The 19413-nt window shown below is 36.3% G+C and overlaps 4 protein-coding genes across 4 annotated transcripts; 2 read left to right on the top strand and 2 right to left on the bottom strand.

Moving 5' to 3' along the window:
* Positions 1 to 57: 57 nt before the first annotated feature.
* Positions 58 to 8929, bottom strand: MONOS_11637fu11763fu15211 (uncharacterized protein; the record flags this gene model as incomplete). Its single annotated transcript, XM_067864186.1, has 1 exon — positions 58 to 8929. One exon carries the CDS (start codon positions 8927 to 8929, stop codon positions 260 to 262), a length of 8670 nt encoding a protein of 2889 aa, XP_067727391.1. The 3' UTR covers positions 58 to 259.
* Positions 8930 to 9213: 284 nt separating this feature from the next.
* On the top strand, positions 9214 to 13410 carry MONOS_11762 (uncharacterized protein; the record flags this gene model as incomplete). Its single annotated transcript, XM_067864326.1, has 8 exons — positions 9214 to 9592; positions 9653 to 9699; positions 9756 to 9921; positions 10156 to 10398; positions 10991 to 11302; positions 11745 to 12058; positions 12363 to 12533; positions 12688 to 13410. The coding sequence occupies 8 exons, from the start codon at positions 9214 to 9216 to the stop codon at positions 12850 to 12852; spliced, it is 1797 nt and encodes a 598-aa protein (XP_067727390.1). The 3' UTR covers positions 12853 to 13410.
* Positions 13411 to 15589: 2179 nt separating this feature from the next.
* MONOS_11761 (uncharacterized protein) lies at positions 15590 to 15958 on the bottom strand (the record flags this gene model as incomplete). The annotated part of the gene is made up of 3 exons (XM_067864325.1): positions 15590 to 15611; positions 15679 to 15893; positions 15950 to 15958. 3 exons carry the CDS (start codon positions 15956 to 15958, stop codon positions 15590 to 15592), a joined length of 246 nt encoding a protein of 81 aa, XP_067727389.1.
* Positions 15959 to 16860: 902 nt separating this feature from the next.
* Positions 16861 to 17175, top strand: MONOS_17565 (uncharacterized protein; the record flags this gene model as incomplete). Its single annotated transcript, XM_067870497.1, has 1 exon — positions 16861 to 17175. One exon carries the CDS (start codon positions 16861 to 16863, stop codon positions 17173 to 17175), a length of 315 nt encoding a protein of 104 aa, XP_067727388.1.
* Positions 17176 to 19413: the final 2238 nt, after the last annotated feature.

The following is a 19413-nucleotide window of genomic DNA, read 5'->3' as shown; positions in this document are numbered from 1 at the left end:
TGAACTTGTTTTCAATGCCAATTTTCAAATGAACAAAACAAAACAAATGTGAAATTGTTGTGATTTGTCTTTCTTGTTTTGTTTCGACTTTTCATAAAAAAAGTCACATGAATGAGATATAAAACATTTCTGGCTCAGCACAATATAATTCACAACTTCAGTGAATAAAAAGAGAAGAACAAGAAAACAATTGCTATCTTTATGCACACTGCCTTTTCTGGTTGTTGCCTGTTGAGTTCGCATTCCTTCTCACTCTCCATCACTCTCCATCACTCTCCATCATTTCCATCAACAATCGAATTACTTCTGCCAATTTGGGTCTGTCATTCGGCTCGTCTCCCCACATCTTCTCCATCAGTTCAATCAACTCTTCTCCTTCGATTCCTTCTGTCAGCGGTCGCACACCATCCCTCATCATCTCCTGAGCTTCTTCTGCCTCACACTCGCTCAATGGCACTTCCCCGGTTGTCATCTCATGCAGAATCAGTCCAAGTGTGAAAACAACTGTTTTTTCTATATCCTCTTCTCCAGCTTCAGGTGCACTCCATCGCTTCATTTCTTCCTTCTCCTTTTCATCTTCCAATTCTTCTGTCAAAACATATATTTCATTGTTTCCTTCCTCAACAAAGATTGAATATGGGCACAATTGTTTCCCCATCATCTCAACCCTTTCTTCTCCAACAGAAATCAAATGCTCAAACAGCTCTGCCACTGCCAACACCACTTCCTTCCCATCAACAACATCCATTGCTCTTGTTCCCAGTGTGAAATTACCCTGAACTGAATGAATTGTTGAGTACAATGTTTTGATGTTTTTTTTCTCTTTCTCTCGAAATGGCTTCTTCGCTGATATCACATTGAATGAATGTGATTGTGAAGCTCCACAAACAGAAGCGCCCTCAGAAAATGACAATGGAGATTCCAAATCTGGAAGATCATTTTCACTCGGAATTTCATCATTGCTCATTGAAAGAGGCTCTGGAAGATCTTCTTCATCGTTGTCAATGAGAAGTGGAATCTGGCTTGTCATCCCTTCCAGCAGTGTGGATGGCATCTCACTCATCTCAAAACCCCCTCCATTGTTTTCCCTTCTTCTCCTCTCTATCTTCCCCATTATCTCTTCGTTTTCCAATCTCTCTTTCTCAACCCTCTTTTCTGATTCTCTCAGTTTCTTTCGCAGAAGCACAACCACCACCACAAACAAGCCAACAAAAATCACCAGAACAACAATGCACCCAATAAACGCAAACAAACTCCATTCAATTTGTTCCTCTCCTTTTGACATTATTTCATCCCCCTTTGGTTCAGTCTCACTTTTGTTCTTCAGAACGAATGAATTTGTTGATGATGGAGATTCTACATCCCCAAACAAAATACACACATTCACTTCTATTTCATCTCCACAACTGCTGATGAGATCTTTTGCAACACTTCCCTCAACTTCTCTTTCCGATAAGAATCCATTTGAATCAAACTCAAAATTTTCAATCTCTTTCTCTTCTCCCTTCTTCTTCACAACTGAGAATGACAGATTGCATGGAAAAAGAAGCAATCCTTTGAATATCAATTTCATTCTATCTGTTGTTTCTTTTGCTTCCACACTCTCCAGTACAGGAATGAAAAATGATGAATCCCTCTCAGAAACAATCCCTTCAAAACTGCACCCATCATTCAGCATCCAAAGTGATGTATTTCTTTCCAATCCATCTCCCCCTTTCAAACTCATCACATTCAATGTTCCTGAATCTGAACAGATGATGTTTCTTCTCAATGATGGATATCCTTCAATTGATGGATTGTTATTTGAGAAATTCCCTGCTTCAATTCTAACGCTTCCTTCACTCATCGTAACTCCACATTCTTGTGAATTCGATAATGTTGTGTCTTTCATCATCACTGAACTCTTCACAACATCCACAACGGATCCATTCCATCTGCACATCTCTTCTCCTTCATTCAAATATTGTTCATTTCTTTCCTTTGAACTCCCATCAAAAGCACAACTGTCCAATTTCACATTTGTGCAATCCTCCAATTTCATTAATTTCCCTTTTGCTTTGTTTGAATTGACTCCACCTATTGTGCAATTTGTCAATTGCATTGTCTTTTTCATTGACAGGCAATATATCAATGATTCTTCATTTCCTTCAACTGTGATATTTTCTATGTTGAAATCCTTAATTGTTAATTGTTCACATTCATTAATATCTATCAGAGAAGTTTCTATTGTTGAATTACAAATCGTTAATAAATAAATCACTGATGGAAGTGGTGATGAAAGATATAATGCAGATTCTTGAAGAATTAGATTTGATATTGTGCATCCGTCAAGTTGTAATTCTCCTTTTTCCATGTCCATAATGTGAAATGGAATGTTTGCTAATTCTATATTTCCTTCTCCAGACGATTGTTTTGAGGTGAATGAACAATTCATAATTTCGAGAATCCCTCCCTCTAATGATATCAGTGTTTCATGCGAAGAGATGAAATTCGAATCAAACACAAAGTTCACTCTCAGCAATGAGACTGTTCCCGTTGTTATCACCAATGATTCCTTTGTTATTTCAATATCTGATTTCACTTCAACTTCGCAATTTTCTCTGCTCTTCGAACTCAGGCTCATTTCCTTTAGATCAATCTCTTCCCCAATCACACTCTCTTCAACAACAATCATTTGGCTCATGAAATCTGAAGTCAGATGTATTAGTCCATGCTCAATTGAATAACATGGAAGTGCGTTTGTTCCACATTGCTTCTCATTCGATCCATTCACGCTGCAAACAATGATTGTGTCACTCTGATGGATCGTCACAAATACAATCAGATCCGTATCGATTGGATAATCACAGCTATCAATTCCATATATTGCATTGTTGCGAGTGTAATATCCTTCTCGAAGATCAAACAGAAATTGTCTTTCATTGATCTGGGATGTGATGTTATAACATTCAATGAAAATATCATTCCCCACTTTTGCTGTATTTGAACTGAATTTCATTCCCGTAAATGTGAAATCCAATTCTCCTCTTTCCTTTGTTGCCAGATACACCCCTCCTCCTCTCCCTGAACTGGAACTGCAGCTGCAATGGCTGATTGTTGAGTCAATCATCTTCATTGATCCAGATGCACCCAATGTGAAGAATATTGCCCCTCCTTTTTCACTCATTTCTGCTTTGTCTTCTGTGATGTTGCTCTCATTCACAACAAAACAAATGCTTTTCTCACTCTTTGACTCCAAAATGCTTGCTCCATTGTCACTTCTCTTCACTCCTGAAAATGATGAATTATCAATCTCAATAATAACAAATTTTTCTTCATTTTTCTTAATCGATGTTTTTGTTTCTTTGATCAATAAAATACATCCTCCACTTTCATTCAACGATTTCACTCGAACATTCACCAATTGGCAAGTAATTCCAGCATCATGAATGACAAACATGCTGTTTCCAATATTGCACAATTCAATCGAAAAATCATTCACTTTCACACTTCCTCCAATCACATCCACAAATACACAATCAAATCCATTGTTCATTCCAGCCTCTGAACGGAATGAACATTCACTTATCACCAAAGTTCCTTCTTTGTTTGAAATAATTGTTTTGGCTGAATTGTCAAATCCAGTTGACAGTTGAAGTTGGATATTTGTCAATTCAAGATGAATATCATTCACCATGAAATATTCCAATTGATTTCCAACAACCTTTTCAAAATTTAATATCGCTTTCAAATTTTCTTCTCCCATTGATGAAGCCTTTTTGATCTGATAATTGGACATGCTGAATGAATCTCGAATATCAGTTGATCCTTCAATCTGAATTGTTTTCTTTCCAATCTCTCTTTTCATGTTCATCATCCCTTTCCACATCGTGAAGCATGGCTCTTCCTCGCTTCCACAACGCGCCACATCAAATCCATTCGATGAGATAAATATCTCAAATGAGCTGTATGTAACGAGGAATATGAATAAATCCTTTTCTTGATGAAAATCATCACTTCCCACAAACACATTTCCATCATTTATCATTGATGAGTAATCAAACTTGAATGACTCATTTGTCACAGAATAATTAAAATCCTTTCCCAAAATGAACACATTCTTTCCCATGACTGCATTGTTCTCAAAAGTGATACCCACATCAAAAACAAATGGTTTTTCAATCAAACAATTTTGGCAATCTAAATACAGAAACCCTCCTTTTCCATTGCCCGATGAAAGTGAGCAAGATGATGCATTTGTTGATTTGATCTCCAGTTTTTCATTCCCTTTCAATGTTACTCTTGCAACACCTCCTTCACCGCTTCCAGTGTTCATAACGTTTGAAAAGTTGCTGTTTTCAATCAAAACAGAAGAAGCCATCACCAATGGCGATTTGACAAATGAAGTTCCTTTTAAACTGCATCCTTTCAGTGTGCAACTTCCAGTGGTTGTGGTTATCAACGAGTATTGAATGGCCGTTGTTGATTGGATGTCAAATAAACAGTTTTCGAGTTGAAGATGTTCGCTTGATGAGATCAATGAATTCATCCTTGGTGTAAATTGACTTGGAATCTGCAATTTCAAAGCTAAAAAGCTGAGTGTCTTAATTGATGAAATAACAGATGACGATGATGATGCAGAATCTCCATTGATTCTCTCATTAAAATGAACAGTCTTATGTTTAACGGCTTCTCCATCGATCACAAGAGCATCTGTAAAGGAATAAATATACTCAATTTTTCCTTCGTCTTTCACTTTCACTCTCCGTTCTCCAACTGTTCCACTTCTGTCAATGTGGTCAATTCCACTTTTCATCGATTCACATGGGAATTTTTCATTTCCACACCCCAAAGTGTCATGCCCACCAGTCGATACAGACACAACCACCCACTTCAAAGAAACAAGAAACACCCGAAGATCCATTTCTCCATAAATCTCATCTTCTCCAACAAATGCATTCTCATCATCCTCGAAATTTGTGCAATCAAATGAAAAACGCTCTGTCTTCACACTGCTCACCAGATTCCCACTCTTCACAAACATGTTCTTCCCAACTGTTGCTGAGCATCCAAAAAACGATATCGATGAGAGCTGAAATCCTCCTTCATTTGAACTGCAATCCAGATATATTCCTCCTCCTTTTCCTTCCCCACTCATATTCTCACAAACACATCCAGTAAATGAGCTCTCTTCAAGTGCCATAAATCCTCCTTCTCTTAACACTATCTTCAGTGCTCCTCCTTCTTCACTCTTTTCTGACAATGCCCCTTCTATCTTGCTTCCATTCATCATCATCCCAACATCCATATTCCCTCCAAATACTGCTGCCTTTCCCTCAACTGCTGCTGTGCTATCAATCTCCAGACTTTCCAGTGTGCAATTCAACAGGTTCATCTTGTAGTCCTGCCCATTCATATTTGTTGAGGAAAGCGAAATTGAAAACAATGAAACTGTTGATTTCACATCTGAAATCGTGACAGAATCCAGTTCAACCATCTTTCCTGCCGATTTGATCAAGAAATATCCAATTGTGCTTCCCTTCCCTCCAATCACACTCATCGCGCAATTCTTCATGTGCAACTCCCCATTTTGAGTGCTTGATTCGATCACTGCTGAAATATTTCTGCTGAAACTTGATGGAATAATAATCCCAATGAACTGCATTTCTGTCAGAGATGCTGATTTCAGAACACATTCCTCAGATCCACTCACTTCCCTTTGGCATTCAATTTCGACAATTGTCTCAGTTTTAGCCTTTATACGCACTCCACCAACATCCACATATCCTGTTAAAGACGATTTTGAGCACAAAACAATCTCCTCTTTAACATTCAGAGTTTTCTTCAAACGCTCCATCCCATAATTCACATTCAAACATGGCGCTTTCTCCAACCCACAATACACCTCCTCAACTCCAGATGTTCCATCCACATAAATAGAATCGGCTTTATATCCATTGAGAAATATGAATAAATTGACATCCCAATCTCCGAATGCTTCTGTTCTATCATGCCCAACAATCGAGTTGTCTTTCTGAGTGATGCTTCTCATGAAGGCGAACAAGGGTTCCTTCACAGAAGCGAAAAGTGATTCACACACAAAATAAATATCTCTTCCAATACTGGCCTTGTTTGCTGAAAACACAATATTGGTGATGGAAAAGATTGTGGTTGACACTTGTGAATCATCCTTGTACTCGATCATGAGAGCACCGCCTCTTCCTCCAGAACTTGTATCTTCGCTCACAGAGCAGCTGGAGAAGGTTGTGTTCCTCACTGAAAAGGAGTTGGTTGGGGCAGATGAGGCGAATGAGATGCACCCGCCATTGGTGGCAGTCTGTTGGCTCAACTGTTCTGAGTTGATGTTGGTGATGGTGCAGTTGGCGAGGGAGAGGGAGAGGGCAGGGGAGGTGGCAGAGGAGAGGACACAGCTGGCGGGAGTGGCTGTGGAGGTGATATCGGTGATATTGGAGGAGTTGAGGGTGAGGGGAGCTGTGAGGGAGGTGAGGTGGAAGATGCTTTGGCTGTTGAGGAGGAGACTGGTGATTGCTGTGTGGTTGAGCGCGAGGGAGCCAGCAGTGAGGAAGAAGAGGGGAGTTTTTATTGTTATGGAGGTTGTTCCGGTGATGGTGGTTGTGTTGAGGTTGAGGGAAGGGGAGTTTTGGGAGAGGTGGAAGAGGATGGGGGTGATTTCATTTGAGGAGTTGTGGGCGATGGCAAGGGCAGAGACTGTGAGGGAGCCCTGGGTCTGTTGGAAGAGGGCAGACGAGGCAGATGGATCTGGTGAAGAAGATGCAGATGAAAATGATGAAAATGATGAATTTGATGATGTTGATTGTGATGACTGTGAATGTGAGTTTGATGGTTGGGGAATGCCACTGGAGGCGATGGTGGTGGCAGTTGTGCCATTTCCTGTGATTTTAGTGTCAACCGCGCTGAAAGTGAGTGTTTGAGTTGGAACAAATATTGAGGTGAGGAGTGTGAGGGAGGCGTCGTGGAGGAGGGAAATGAAGCCAGTGAGGGCATACTCGATGGTGGCACATGGGGTCTGTTGGGGTCTGCCACAGGCATCAGCATCAGTTCCATTGCTGGCAACGATTTTATTCTGGGCAACGAGGGGTAGCCATCCATTGTACACAGCGTTGTCAGCTGTTCCTGCATTCCACACTCTTTTTGTTGGGGTTGTTGATCCACAATTCTCAAATGGGGATTGGGTGATTGCATTGCCACTGAAGAACACATCGTTTCCTCTGCCATTTTTGGCAGTGTTGCCGTCGAAGAAACAAAAAGTGATGAATTTTATTCCATTCATCCAGGAATATGTTTCTCTGAAAAACATTGCAGCACCTCCATAATTTGTTGAATCAATCAGTTTATTGTTTATAAACTGGCAATCATCAACCAAAAACTGACTTGGTTTGTTGCTTGGAGGATTATTGAATGAGATAGAACCAGATGCATCACCACCAGAATTTGAAATGCACTTGCATTTGGTGAACAAGAATTGTCCGTTTGAAGAAAAATCACTGATATAAAAGAACCATCCAGTTCCACACCAATTTGTTATTGAACAATTTCCCACCATGCTATCAGAAAATGCATAAACAGAATTTGTTTGAGAACCAGCTATGCATATTGCTCCTCCATGCAACGCTGAACAACTTGTGAAATTTGATTTTGCAATGTTGATATTTAATAAATTCGAACAATATAACGCTCCTCCATGATCACTTGTTGAACAGTTGTTGAATGAACAAGAAGCGATTGTGAGATTTGCATTTGTGCAAACAACAGAAAGTGCACCACCATAATCTCTTCCTCCATATGAATCATTCCATTCGCACCACTCAAAGAGGAAGCTATTCAATGCAGTAAAGGACAATCGAGTTAAATTCTCTCTGTGAGTTTCATTTCCAATATGTTCAACAGGAGCATTTTGTGAAGAGCGTGTTTGGTGAAGGAAAGAGGTATTGAAGGCAGAGAGAGAAGTGGATGGACTGTTGAGGTTGGGGAGGATGGCTCCATCGATGGGGTTGTGTGTGTGGAGGAAGATGGTTGAGTGGATGGAGAGGGATGAGTGAAGGGAGAAAGAGGGTATTGTATTGGTGTTGGTGTTGGACGTTGAGGAGAATGAATTGAGTGAGTTTGAAGGAAGAGATGGAAGAGATGGATGGGATTGAGGAGAGGAGATGTTGGAGAAGAGGGTGTTTGAGAGATGGAGATTGAGATGGATTTGGAGGTGGGGATGGGATTGGTGATGGATATGGAGAGGGGAAGGGGAAGTGGAAGAGGAAATAGAAGAGGAAAGTGATGGAGATGGGGAAGGGGAAGGGGAAGAGATAGAAGAAGGAGAAAAAAGGAAGGGCTGGGTGAGGGAGATGAATGAGGAGAATGAGGAGTGGGAGATGGAGAAGGAGGCAGGGATTGGGGAGTGGGCATGTGGGAGGAGATTGTTTGGGGTGGAGAAGAGGGGGAAGGAGAAGATGGCAGGTTGAGGGGTGGTGAGGGAGAAGTTTGTGAGGGTGAGAGATGCATGGGAGAAAAGGAAAAGTGGAGATTTTGTTGCTGGTTGGGCTTGGCACGTGGAAGAGAGAATGGAGGCAGCTGAGTGGTGTTGGGCAGTGAGGAGTGGACAACCATTGAGAGGGACGATGTTGAGATGGCTCACACACAAGGAGGTGTTGATAATGGAGATGCTTGTTTCAATGCATCCGATATGATCCAATAATGCATTCTGAACGTTCACCGCTTGCCCAATCGGAACAATATTTTTTGCTTCGATGTCTTTCGCGAGCACACTTAACATCATAACCAGAAAAAATACTGCCATCAGATTCCTTGTCATATTCCTCAAGATATATGACTTCCAAACATAATCAAAAATGAAATATATATTATGCAAATGATCAAAAATTAAAGAAAATTTGATGATATGAAATTTAAATTCCATATTTGATAAAAATGACAAATAAATAAGAATTATTAATTAACAAAATATATGATCCAAATTCATTTGTTTTTATGTTCAATTTATGAATCAATTTTCAATTAAATTTTTTTATCTAATTAGCTAAAAATTGTAACAATTTAAAATATCTTTCATTTTTAGATCAAAAAATAACAAGTTCATAATTTCTAATATATCTCAATTATCGAAAAATGATAAACTATAATATTAATTAATTTTTTTATTGATTCATATAATTTGTATAAAATATTGTTTTTTTTCATTTCATGGGGCCTGGCGGTGCAAAACAATATTCATTAACACCTGAAGAATGTACGACAATTAATAAGGAATTAAAAAGGATATTACAACCGTTAGGTCGAAAAATGAGTGAGTCAGTTCAATATTATGTTTTGTGGCGTAATGTTCTTCTAAGAAAGCGAAAGAAAGAGGAAGCTCCTCTCATGGTTTCTGGAAAGCTATCAGTTCCAATTAGGTCTTTTTGTGGATGGGTAGATAAAGAAGGAGGCGCTATTAAAACATGGAAACGAAGATGGATGGTTTTAACTCCCGAAAGAGAGATGTTTTATTACACAGATTTATCAGCGAAAGACAGAGGAGAATCAAAAGGAAGTTTCTCTCTTGAAGGTTATGAGATTGTTGAGGGTCTGAATTTTTTTAATCATAAATCATTCTTTTTCATTCACAGAATTTATTTGAGAACAGATCCAATAGCAGCCCAAACACAACGAAATAAAAAAATAGCTGAAATGGTATGATAAATTTATTAAAATAATTAATAGTATATTTACATCATAATTTAATTCAGATTGAATGGAAGGATAAAACTTCAATTCCCCAACCTACAAGATATCCCGCAAATACAATTGAACTATATCATCACAAAGATCGACTATGGCATTTTGCACCCCTTTCGGTTACGGAAAAAATTGAATGGGTGAAATGCTTGAGAAATGCACTTATTCGAGTTACTTGTTTGCTTTTGATTGAGTTTACATTTTTTTTTTTACTGGAAGAAATACTTCATTTAATGGAAACAACAACATGATTTATTTTATTGAACTTCTACTATCTAACTTATTCTTTATATAAAAATAATTTTTTTCGTTTTTCTCAAATTATCATCTTTTTTTCCAAACAACAATTTTTATCATTATAATTATGATTATTATTATTATTATTATTTCTATAACCGTTCTTCTTATTAGCATACAAATCCGATTTCGCCTGTGGGATGAGCTTCTACCGGGCCATGGCGCATGCGCTGGAAGCCGCCAGCAGCCGGGCGAAGATGCCCATCTGGCTGGACGATATGCAGCTGTCGATCTTCCAGTTCGCCACTGAGCAGATCGAGCCAGACTTGTTCTACGACAAATACAAGCGCCTCAGCGGGTCGTTTCCGGAGCAGGCCGCACAGTACCAGGCGATTAGAGTGGCGTTCCATACGTATTGTGTGTGGATTTGTGTTCATATCCATATTAATATTGATATTTTTGAATTTATTTTTTTCTTTTTTTCTTTTTCTTTTTTTCTTGCTTTTTTACCAACACATTCAACATTCACGTACACTCGTTGCGCACTTGATTTCTTGCTCTCTAACTCTCTTTGTTTCTTTCTCTTTCTCTTTCTCTTTCTCTTTCTCTTTCTCTTTCTCTTTCTCTTTCTCTTTCTCTTTCTCTTTCTCTTTCTTTCTTTCTCTCTCTCTCTCTCTTTTTTTTTTGTTTTTTTCTTTATTCTTTCTTTCTTTCTCATTCTCTTTCTTTCTCTCTCTTTTTTCTTTTTTTCTCTTTCTTTTTTCTTTTTTTCTTTTATATTTCTTTTTATCTCTTTCTCTCTATTTTTTAATTCCTTTTCTTTTCTTTTCTTTCTTTCTTCTTCTTCTTATTCCCCTTTTCTTTCTTTCATTCATTTATTACTTCTCTCTCTCTCTCTCTCTCTTTCTCTCTCTCTCTATCTCTATCTATCTATCTATCTATCTATCTATCTATCTATCTATCTATCTATCTATCTCTAATTCATCCATTCTCCATCCATTCCCCCCAGTGCGTGAAGAGATCCGCACGTCCACTGCCGACCTGCTCGCCCGCATCAAAGACAAGAAAAGAGAGGCCGAGTCGCAAATCATCGCCAATTTCGCTGAAATTGCGGCGCTCCACAAAGCAGTGAAGGATCAAGTTGGGCAGGCAAATATTGATTTGATCAAGAGATTTGTGACTTCGCATCTTCTGCCGAATGTCGAGATGGTCTTTGGGCTGATTGAGCCGCCTGTGCGGATGTGCTTTGTGGAGGCGGACAGACTGCTGAAGAAGCACTGCGAGCTGCTTGAGGAAGAGCTGGAGAAGAAGAAGAGGGATCGTATGATTGATTGATTGATGGGTGGATGGATTGTTGGATGAATGGGAAAATTAATGAATGAATGAATGAATTTGAGAGAGAAAGAGAGAGAGAGAAAGAAAGAAAGAAAGAAAGATGGAAAGCATTTGTTTAAATTTTGAAGAAAAGAATTTAAATATGTTATTTTGATGAATTTTTGTATAAATTTAGAAATTCTGCTCCTTATTACTTAACATTGATATTTTTGTTTCTCATCTCTTTCAATTTCTTTCTCAATTTCTTTATCTTACATCATTCTTTCTTCTTTTCTTTTCTTTTTTATTCTTCATCCTCATTCAATTCATTATCTTCATCCGCTTGTTAATCATCTTTATCGTCATCCTCTTTTTCTTCTTATTTTCTTTATCTTCTTCATTCTCTTTTTCTTCCATTTCCCTCTCTTCTCCTCCCTTCCTCCCTTCAGGCCGCCTCCGCGACCCTGCTGACCTGATTGAGCCGCTCATCCAGACAGCCATCGACTCCTCCTCCCTCTCTCCTCTTCTGCAGGCATGTGCAGAAGTCGGGCTGCGCATCGAGACGCTGCGAAAAGGGATGATTTCGCATCTGAGCACGAAAGAAATCACGTTCACACTGAGACATGTGATGACGATATTTGTGGTGAGGGGGTTTACGACGCTGCAGGTGGAGCTGGGGATGGCGCTGGAGGAGGACCCGACGAGGGGAGACGCGGACAGGCTGCCGAGGACGCTGGGGAGGGTGCTGGACTCGGTCTATGATGTGTGATAATAAATTGTGATGATGTTATTGTTATTGTTATTATTGCTATTTGTTATAATTAGCATATCTTTTATAATTTTGTTTGATTTTATATTTTATCACTTATTTTCTGTATTATTTTTGAAATGTACATTTTTGAATACATCGTCAATGCATAATTGTTCAATTTGACTTTTTATCTTGAATCTATATTTATTTTTATACATATCATTTAATTCATTTCTCTTCTCTTCTCTTCTCTTCTCTTCTCTTCTCTTCTCTTCTCTTCTCTTCTCTTCTCTTCTCTTCTCTTTTTTTCATTCAGCGCTTCAAGTTCGATGCGCGTGTGCTCACCCAGAAGCTCATCCTCAATCTGATGCATGGCATCCTCGACCTGCCATTCATGAGAGCAGCGATGGCTGTTCTGGACACAGCCAAGGGACAAATAAGAGAAATGGTTCCGAACTCAATGATGGAGATATTCAACGCAGATTTGGTGTGATTGTGTTTTTTTCAATTGTGCTTTGTTTTTTGAATGAGGAAATTGAAATTAGAGAAAAAACATGTTTTTTTATTTAATTTTTTATTTTGTTTAATTTGATTTTATTTGCTCATTATCTTATGTTTGTTTATTTGTGTATTCATTTCAGGTGATGAGTGAGATTCTCTATTCTAATTCGCACAGCACAATCATCCACGCTGTCGGGGGGAAAATGCCAAAAATCCCCTCGCGACCAGATTTGCCTCCTCTTCCGCCATTTACGAAGACCACAGAAGAAGACTGGCTGGAAACGAACTGCTTGCCATTTGCTTGAAGAGAAGGAGAGAAGGAGAGAAGGAGAGAGAAAAAAAAAAGAATAACTGAAAAAGAATTCAAGTTTTTTATGTGTATGTCAAAGTTATATTAGTCTTTAAGAAGTGAAGGGTTCATTTCAAACATTTTTTGATGTTTTTGTTGTTTTTGTCAGGCCGATGATTTATTTTTCATTGGAAAAGTTATAAGTTTATCAGTTTTGTTGAATAGTTTTTTATTATTTCTTTGCTTTCTATCTTTTGTTAAAAATGAAACTGTTTTGATATTTATACAGCCATTTTGATTGGAAATTATTAATTTTTGAAAGACCTTTTTCATTTTATCAAAAAATTTTTGGTTTAGAAACTTCATTGCATTTCAGAATTACTGAACTTTTATTCCACTTCAAAAGATCAATTTTTTGTGAGTTTTTTTTTTTTTTTTTTTTGAAAATTCAAATTTTGATCAATATGTTCAAAATTTGAATATTTTTTTATCACAACACCTCCAAACGAATTTTTTCAATCACTTGTTTTTGATCTTCACTCTTAATTTAGAAAGTTATTATAATTTCTTCTATTTTCTTGAATAAATAATGGCGTCTGAGTGATTTTTCATTGATGATTTATCTTTATTTTTTAACTCTCCGTTCTTCTTCTAATTGAAATATCATCAATAAAAAATAGCATTCCTTAAGTGACTTTTCTTTGTTATCTATTCTATTTTTTCTTTCTTCCTTCCAAGGAATGATGATAATTCATCAATTTCTTGAAGCATAAAAGATACACCAAAAATTGGGCAAAAGTCACCTTTGGTGGACCGATTTTTTTTTTGATGAATTGCATTGTTAATTAATAAAAAGTGTTAATATGTGATATTTGAGGTGAATTAAAGTACGGAAATGTGTTTAAAAAAAAAAATAATGGAAATTTTTTTTGAATATATGGGATGTGATCATTATTGCTTCTGTATGATCGAAACTTCAAATGAATCGAAAAGAAGTTCATGAGCTATTTATGACATTTCTAAACGAATATAAAGCTTGGCAATATATGTTTGGAACCCTACTGAAAGGAAAAGTCCCTAGATGCAGGAGACACAGAACTCCAATGAATTTAATCAGAGAGAATTCAGGGAAAAAGTATTGGAGATGCCAAAAATGCAGTGTAAAACGTTCATTATTTCATGGAAGTCAGTTTCACAAAATGCACATCAAAATTGGAAAAGTGCTGATGATTATTCTCTTTTTTTGGATTGGAATGACCATCAAACATGGAAGTCTTCTACACAATATTCACAGGCACTCAGTCGGTTTTTGGTACAGTGCATACAGATATGCTTGCACACAATACCTTATTAACAAGCTTATTCAACTTGGAGGTGAAGGCAAGACAGTAGAAATAGATGAATGCTTGTTACGTCGAAGAAAATATCGAAGAGGAAGATACAAGAGGCAGCAATGGATTTTTGGAGCAATAGAAAGAAGAGAGGGTCAGCAAGTTGGGGAAAAAATGCCATGGATCTTCAAAGATCGTTCAAGAAACTCTTTGTTACAAATAATAAAACAGCATATATTGCCTGGAACTACTGTAATGAGTGATTCATGGAGAGCATATGCAACATTGGCAAAAGAAGGCTACATGCACAAAATTGTTGTACACGATCGACACTATGTGGATCCTGCAACTGGAGCATGCACTAACACTGTTGAAGGGATGTGGCATCATTTCAGAGAGTTTCTTCCTGTTTCTGGAATGAATGATGCATTTGTTCAAGACTTTATTTCTTCATTCATTGTCAAAAACTGCTTCAATTTGACTTTTTCTGAATTTGTAGAGTGAGTTTACAAAAAACATGAAGAAATTGATGAAGACAATGATAATGAGGAAAATAACGAGGAACCAAATTTGCCAGATATTGATGACATTATTGAGAACAACTCTGAAAACTACTCTTTTTCGAGTTCTGATGAATTTGGAGCTGGTGATGGTGCATCAGCTTCAGAATATACAGAATAATTAATTTATTTATATTTTTTTTAAAAAAAAATTTACTTTCATTTTTTTGATTATAACAACTTTCCGCACACATTTAACAAGAATTAATAATATGGGTGATTTTTTTGATATCATAAATAATTCCGACGTTTGATCAAAAATTAATTTCGTTAAGGGTTGGTTAAAAAAGGAAAATGAAAGTGATGATCATACAAATATATTGCTTTGTATATAGTTGTTGTTATTTATAAATTAATTTTGATCTGTTTCTAATTGTTTTTGATTCAAAATTTGAAGAAAATTCATTAAACATATCCAAAAAGTTACAAAACTCTAATAAACAGAATTAAACTATTAATTAACCGCAAATAAAATATGAATGCAACAATTTTGATAAAGTATTCAATAAATTTCTTTTTAAGAATTTGCAGAAAAATGTTATTGAAAATGAAAAAAGAATTGATTGGTCGAAATCAACAAATAATAGAAAAAATCAATCAATTTTTGACAATAAATAATTTTCATAGTTGATTCACCCACGTTCGCTTCTCTTTCAACTGTTTCGTTATCTTTCTATTCTGAATAATGTAAAATATATGTATTTTACTCATTTCCACACTCATCATCAAAAAACTTCTTATTCCAAAAATATCATCTCTAATTCACTTCCAAATCCCTTCATCCTGGGCACTTTCCTTATAAATTCGTGGTCCGAACTCCATACTCACCCTGCACAACGAGATATTCCGCTCTCATTCATTTTCATTCTTTTCCACCTCCTGCCCTGAAAACAATACAAAAATCATCAAAAGGCAAATATTCAAATATAGAAAAATAAAATAATACCAAACTGCCCTTCGACTGTTTTTTGCCAAACAGCCTCATTTCCACAGCCATCATCATTCCAAAAATTCAATCTCTCCATTTCAGTCTCAGAATGGTCAAATACAGCATGGAATGCATCTCCACAAAATACATCGTGTATCTCACTGGAGGGTCTTCTCAGGTTGTACACATTGTGGTAGATGTGCAGATGTGTTTTTTCTGTTTTTGGCATGATCATCTCCTTTAATAATATTCTCAACCATCCAAAACAGTATTTGAGGTTTATCTCATCAACACCATGCACATGAGGGATATGGGGCAGAGAAGAGATGGAAGAATATTATTTGTGGGAGAGTGTGGGAGTTGAGTGGTTTTTTGGAATGTTGATGTTTCGAAAGTGGGTTTGGAATGGAGGAAATTTTGAGACAGAGGGATTGAGAAGAGCAAATGGAGATTTGGAGAAGATAATATAGCAAAAATATAGAGAAGTGGCTGAGGATGGTGAGGAAGATATTTGAGACAAATTGGAGAAATGGATTTTGAAGAGAAAGAAAAGAGGGCAAAAGCAGGAAAGAAGAAGGAAATTGAGAAATGTTTGATCAGAAGAGGGGTATTTTTTTATGAGAGGAGAAAAGATTTTATGGAAGAGACTGCGAAAGATGAAGAAAAGGAAGTGATTGATATTTTCTGATGATTTTTGGGGTTGAATGGAAGATGGAAAAATGGAAGAAGAAGGAAATTGAGGGATATTATCATTTTCTATTTTTGAAGAGAAAGGAGGGGAAATCACAGAAAGAAAGCGAATTGACGTTGGAAAAATACAGCAATATTGATTACCACAATCTGTTAGTGACAAATATTGTGATCGAGTTTTTTCGAACAAATCTGAAATTTATACAGCAAGCGAAACGTTTAAGCCAATCAACATCACATGAAGCCTTCTCATCATCTATCTCAAGAATGCCAATCGACTGATAGCACATTTCTCTGTCACATCATTTTTAAACATTCTTATGCACCTTCTTCTCCACCTTCACCTTCTTCACCTTCTTCTAACTCATATTCTTCTTAATTTCCTTCATTTAATCAATCATCTTCCTCATTTTTCATTGGATCAGGCCGTCGACATTCAAATGTGTGTTCGTTGTTCAATTGGAAGCTTGATAAAGCTCGCCAAAAATTATTTCGTTCAGTTTGCTTTTTCTCAAATGCAACGTTGTTATTGTCTATACCTTCTGCAGCGGAACGTTCCACTCTGCTTCAGCACTTCATACAGCTTCTGTGCGCAAGCTGCGCTGAATGGACTGAATGGGCATCGCATGAGAAATGGCGGTGGAAGAGGGAAGGATCTGCCAGCAATATCGCACTCATCCTCTCATTTTGCAGCACCGCTTAGAAGCGAAGAGAGAGGAGTGCGAGTTCAAATGGAAGAGGCAAAAAAAGAGATATACAAAAGCAAGTTGAGCGAAGAGCAGAGGAAAGGGAATCACGTGAAGAACCGAAGCGAAGATGAAGACAAATGAGAAAGACGAGTTTTGCACATTGCAAAATGACACTTTTGACATAAAGCTGGTGCATGTCGCAACTGAAAGAAACAAAAGGAGATGTTATTGAAGATGAATAACAGAAAATTTTCTCGTTCAAGAGCACACTCAATGAATCACAGCCTCCTCAACATTTGCAACTCCTTCTTCCTTCTTTTTTCTTCCTCTTCTTCTTCTTCTTCCTCTCCTTCCTCTTCTTCCTCCTCCTCCTCTTCTTCCCCTTTCATCTCCAGAAAGAATTCAAACACCAGCTCAAACACACGCACCTCCACTTCTCATTCTTCTCCTCAATTCTTCTTCTTCTTCTTCTTCCTCTTCCTCTTCCTTCATTCACCTCTTCAATCATATGGAACCTGCTGATCTTTGTGTCAAGGAAAACAAATCGCCTTCGGAAGTTTTCTGGTTTCTGTGTACCAAAATAATGCTGCTCATGGAACTGTTGTAACTGTTAAAGGAGTTGAAAGAGAAGGGGTTTGTGAGAGAGGTGAGGTGGAATATGCTGAGGTTGCTGAAAGTGAGACCGGCGATGAAGGTGTGGTCGAGGAAAAGGGAGATGGCTGAGAAGAGAAGAAAATAAAGAAAATGAACGAAGCAAATTCGCTGAAAAAAATTAACAAGTTCTTTTTTCGTTAAAGAAGTGATTAAGAAGTGTTATGAAACTTTTATTAGGAAAACAATATATATAAAAGAAAACAACAGGCAACATTTTCAAATGGGGGATATTAATGAAGTGGAGCAGAAAAGCAAGAAAGATGGGCAGCAGATGGAGAAGAAAGTTAGAAATTTGTTCATAAAAATAAAAAGGAGAGAAAAGTGAGATTGACTCTATTGTGATCATCTATTATTGTATCGCCTCCATTCCTTTCGTTGTTTTAATAAGTCGTTGAACTGCTCAGCTGTAGCAGGAAATTGGTGATGAAGTTTTACCTCAATGAAAACAAAATTCAATGCATGTTATTTGAAGAAATTATATTTTGTACATTAAAATCCATCAACATTGTTCAATAAATATAAATTTTCTTTATAAGTTTTGTTTTTCCAATTATGATATGACTATTTTCCTTTTAGAAGTTTCAGTATTTATTTTTGGTTTATTTTTATAAATATGATCAAAATTTTCTTTTTCACTTAAAACATAAAAAAGGTATGTTTTTTGTTCTTATGAATTTTACAAATATATATGACAGCAATAAAAGCTAAAAAACTTGAAATAAATCATTAAAACTTTTTGATCAATAAATACCACAATAGATTTTTTCTTTTCAATTTTTGATCTTTTTTAATGAAATCAAAAAAAATCACCCATATATTAATTGCTTTTTTTAACTATCATTAAAAATATGCAAAAAATAGTAGGTCCACCAAAGGTGACATCTACCAAAAATTGTTCAAAGTCGAAAAAGTTGCAAACGAATTCGAAAAAATTTTAAACGAAATCAAAAAACTTTCAATCGAAATCGAAATTTTAATAATAAAAAACATATATTTCCAAAAGTTAATTCAATTGAAAAAAAATATTGTAATTTTGTTTTTGCGAATATTATCGGCAATGTTTGTTTTGTTTTTCCTGCAAATTTTGAAGATTTCAAATCATAAGAAACTCAAAAATTCACCCGCAACAAAACTTTTGACATTTGTTTCATTAAATAAGAAATGAGTATTCTGCTATTGAATTAAAATAAAAGAACCAACACTGTATTCATCTTACTTTTCTAAATTGGTATAAAAACAAAATTTTACTTCGGTTAAATTTCTGTGAAAAAGTGTGCTTTCAATTGAGATAAGTCTAAATTTTTTTATTATTCTTCTTTGATTTGAGTAACATAATTGTTCAAAATGAAACATAAGAAAATATTGAAAAAGCGATGAAAAATTATTAAAATAACAAGTTTTGTTAATATTTCTGCAAAAAATAATGTTTTTTGACTTTTATTGATTTTTGTCAATTTTTTGAGAATTTGAAAAATATCGAACTTACGACTATGTTTGAAACTTATTCGATTTTGAATTATTTTTGATGTATAAGTTAACAAAAAATGTTTGAACAATAACTCGCTCAAATAGTTGTTATTATTTATTCAATCCTGAATTTTGAAGAATAAAAATTTGATCAAAAAATAAAAATAAATAATTAACTAATTTCGAATTCTCCATATATTTTATTCATTTTTCAATTAATAAAACAACGAGATGAGGATAAAATATTACTCAACACGA

Source organism: Monocercomonoides exilis (assembly GCF_001643675.1).
Source record: "Monocercomonoides exilis strain PA203 chromosome Unknown scaffold22-1379369, whole genome shotgun sequence".
NCBI lineage: Eukaryota > Preaxostyla > Oxymonadida > Polymastigidae > Monocercomonoides > Monocercomonoides exilis.
The sequence above is the reverse complement of the archived record's forward strand: the minus strand, read 5'-3'. Positions and strand labels throughout refer to the sequence as shown.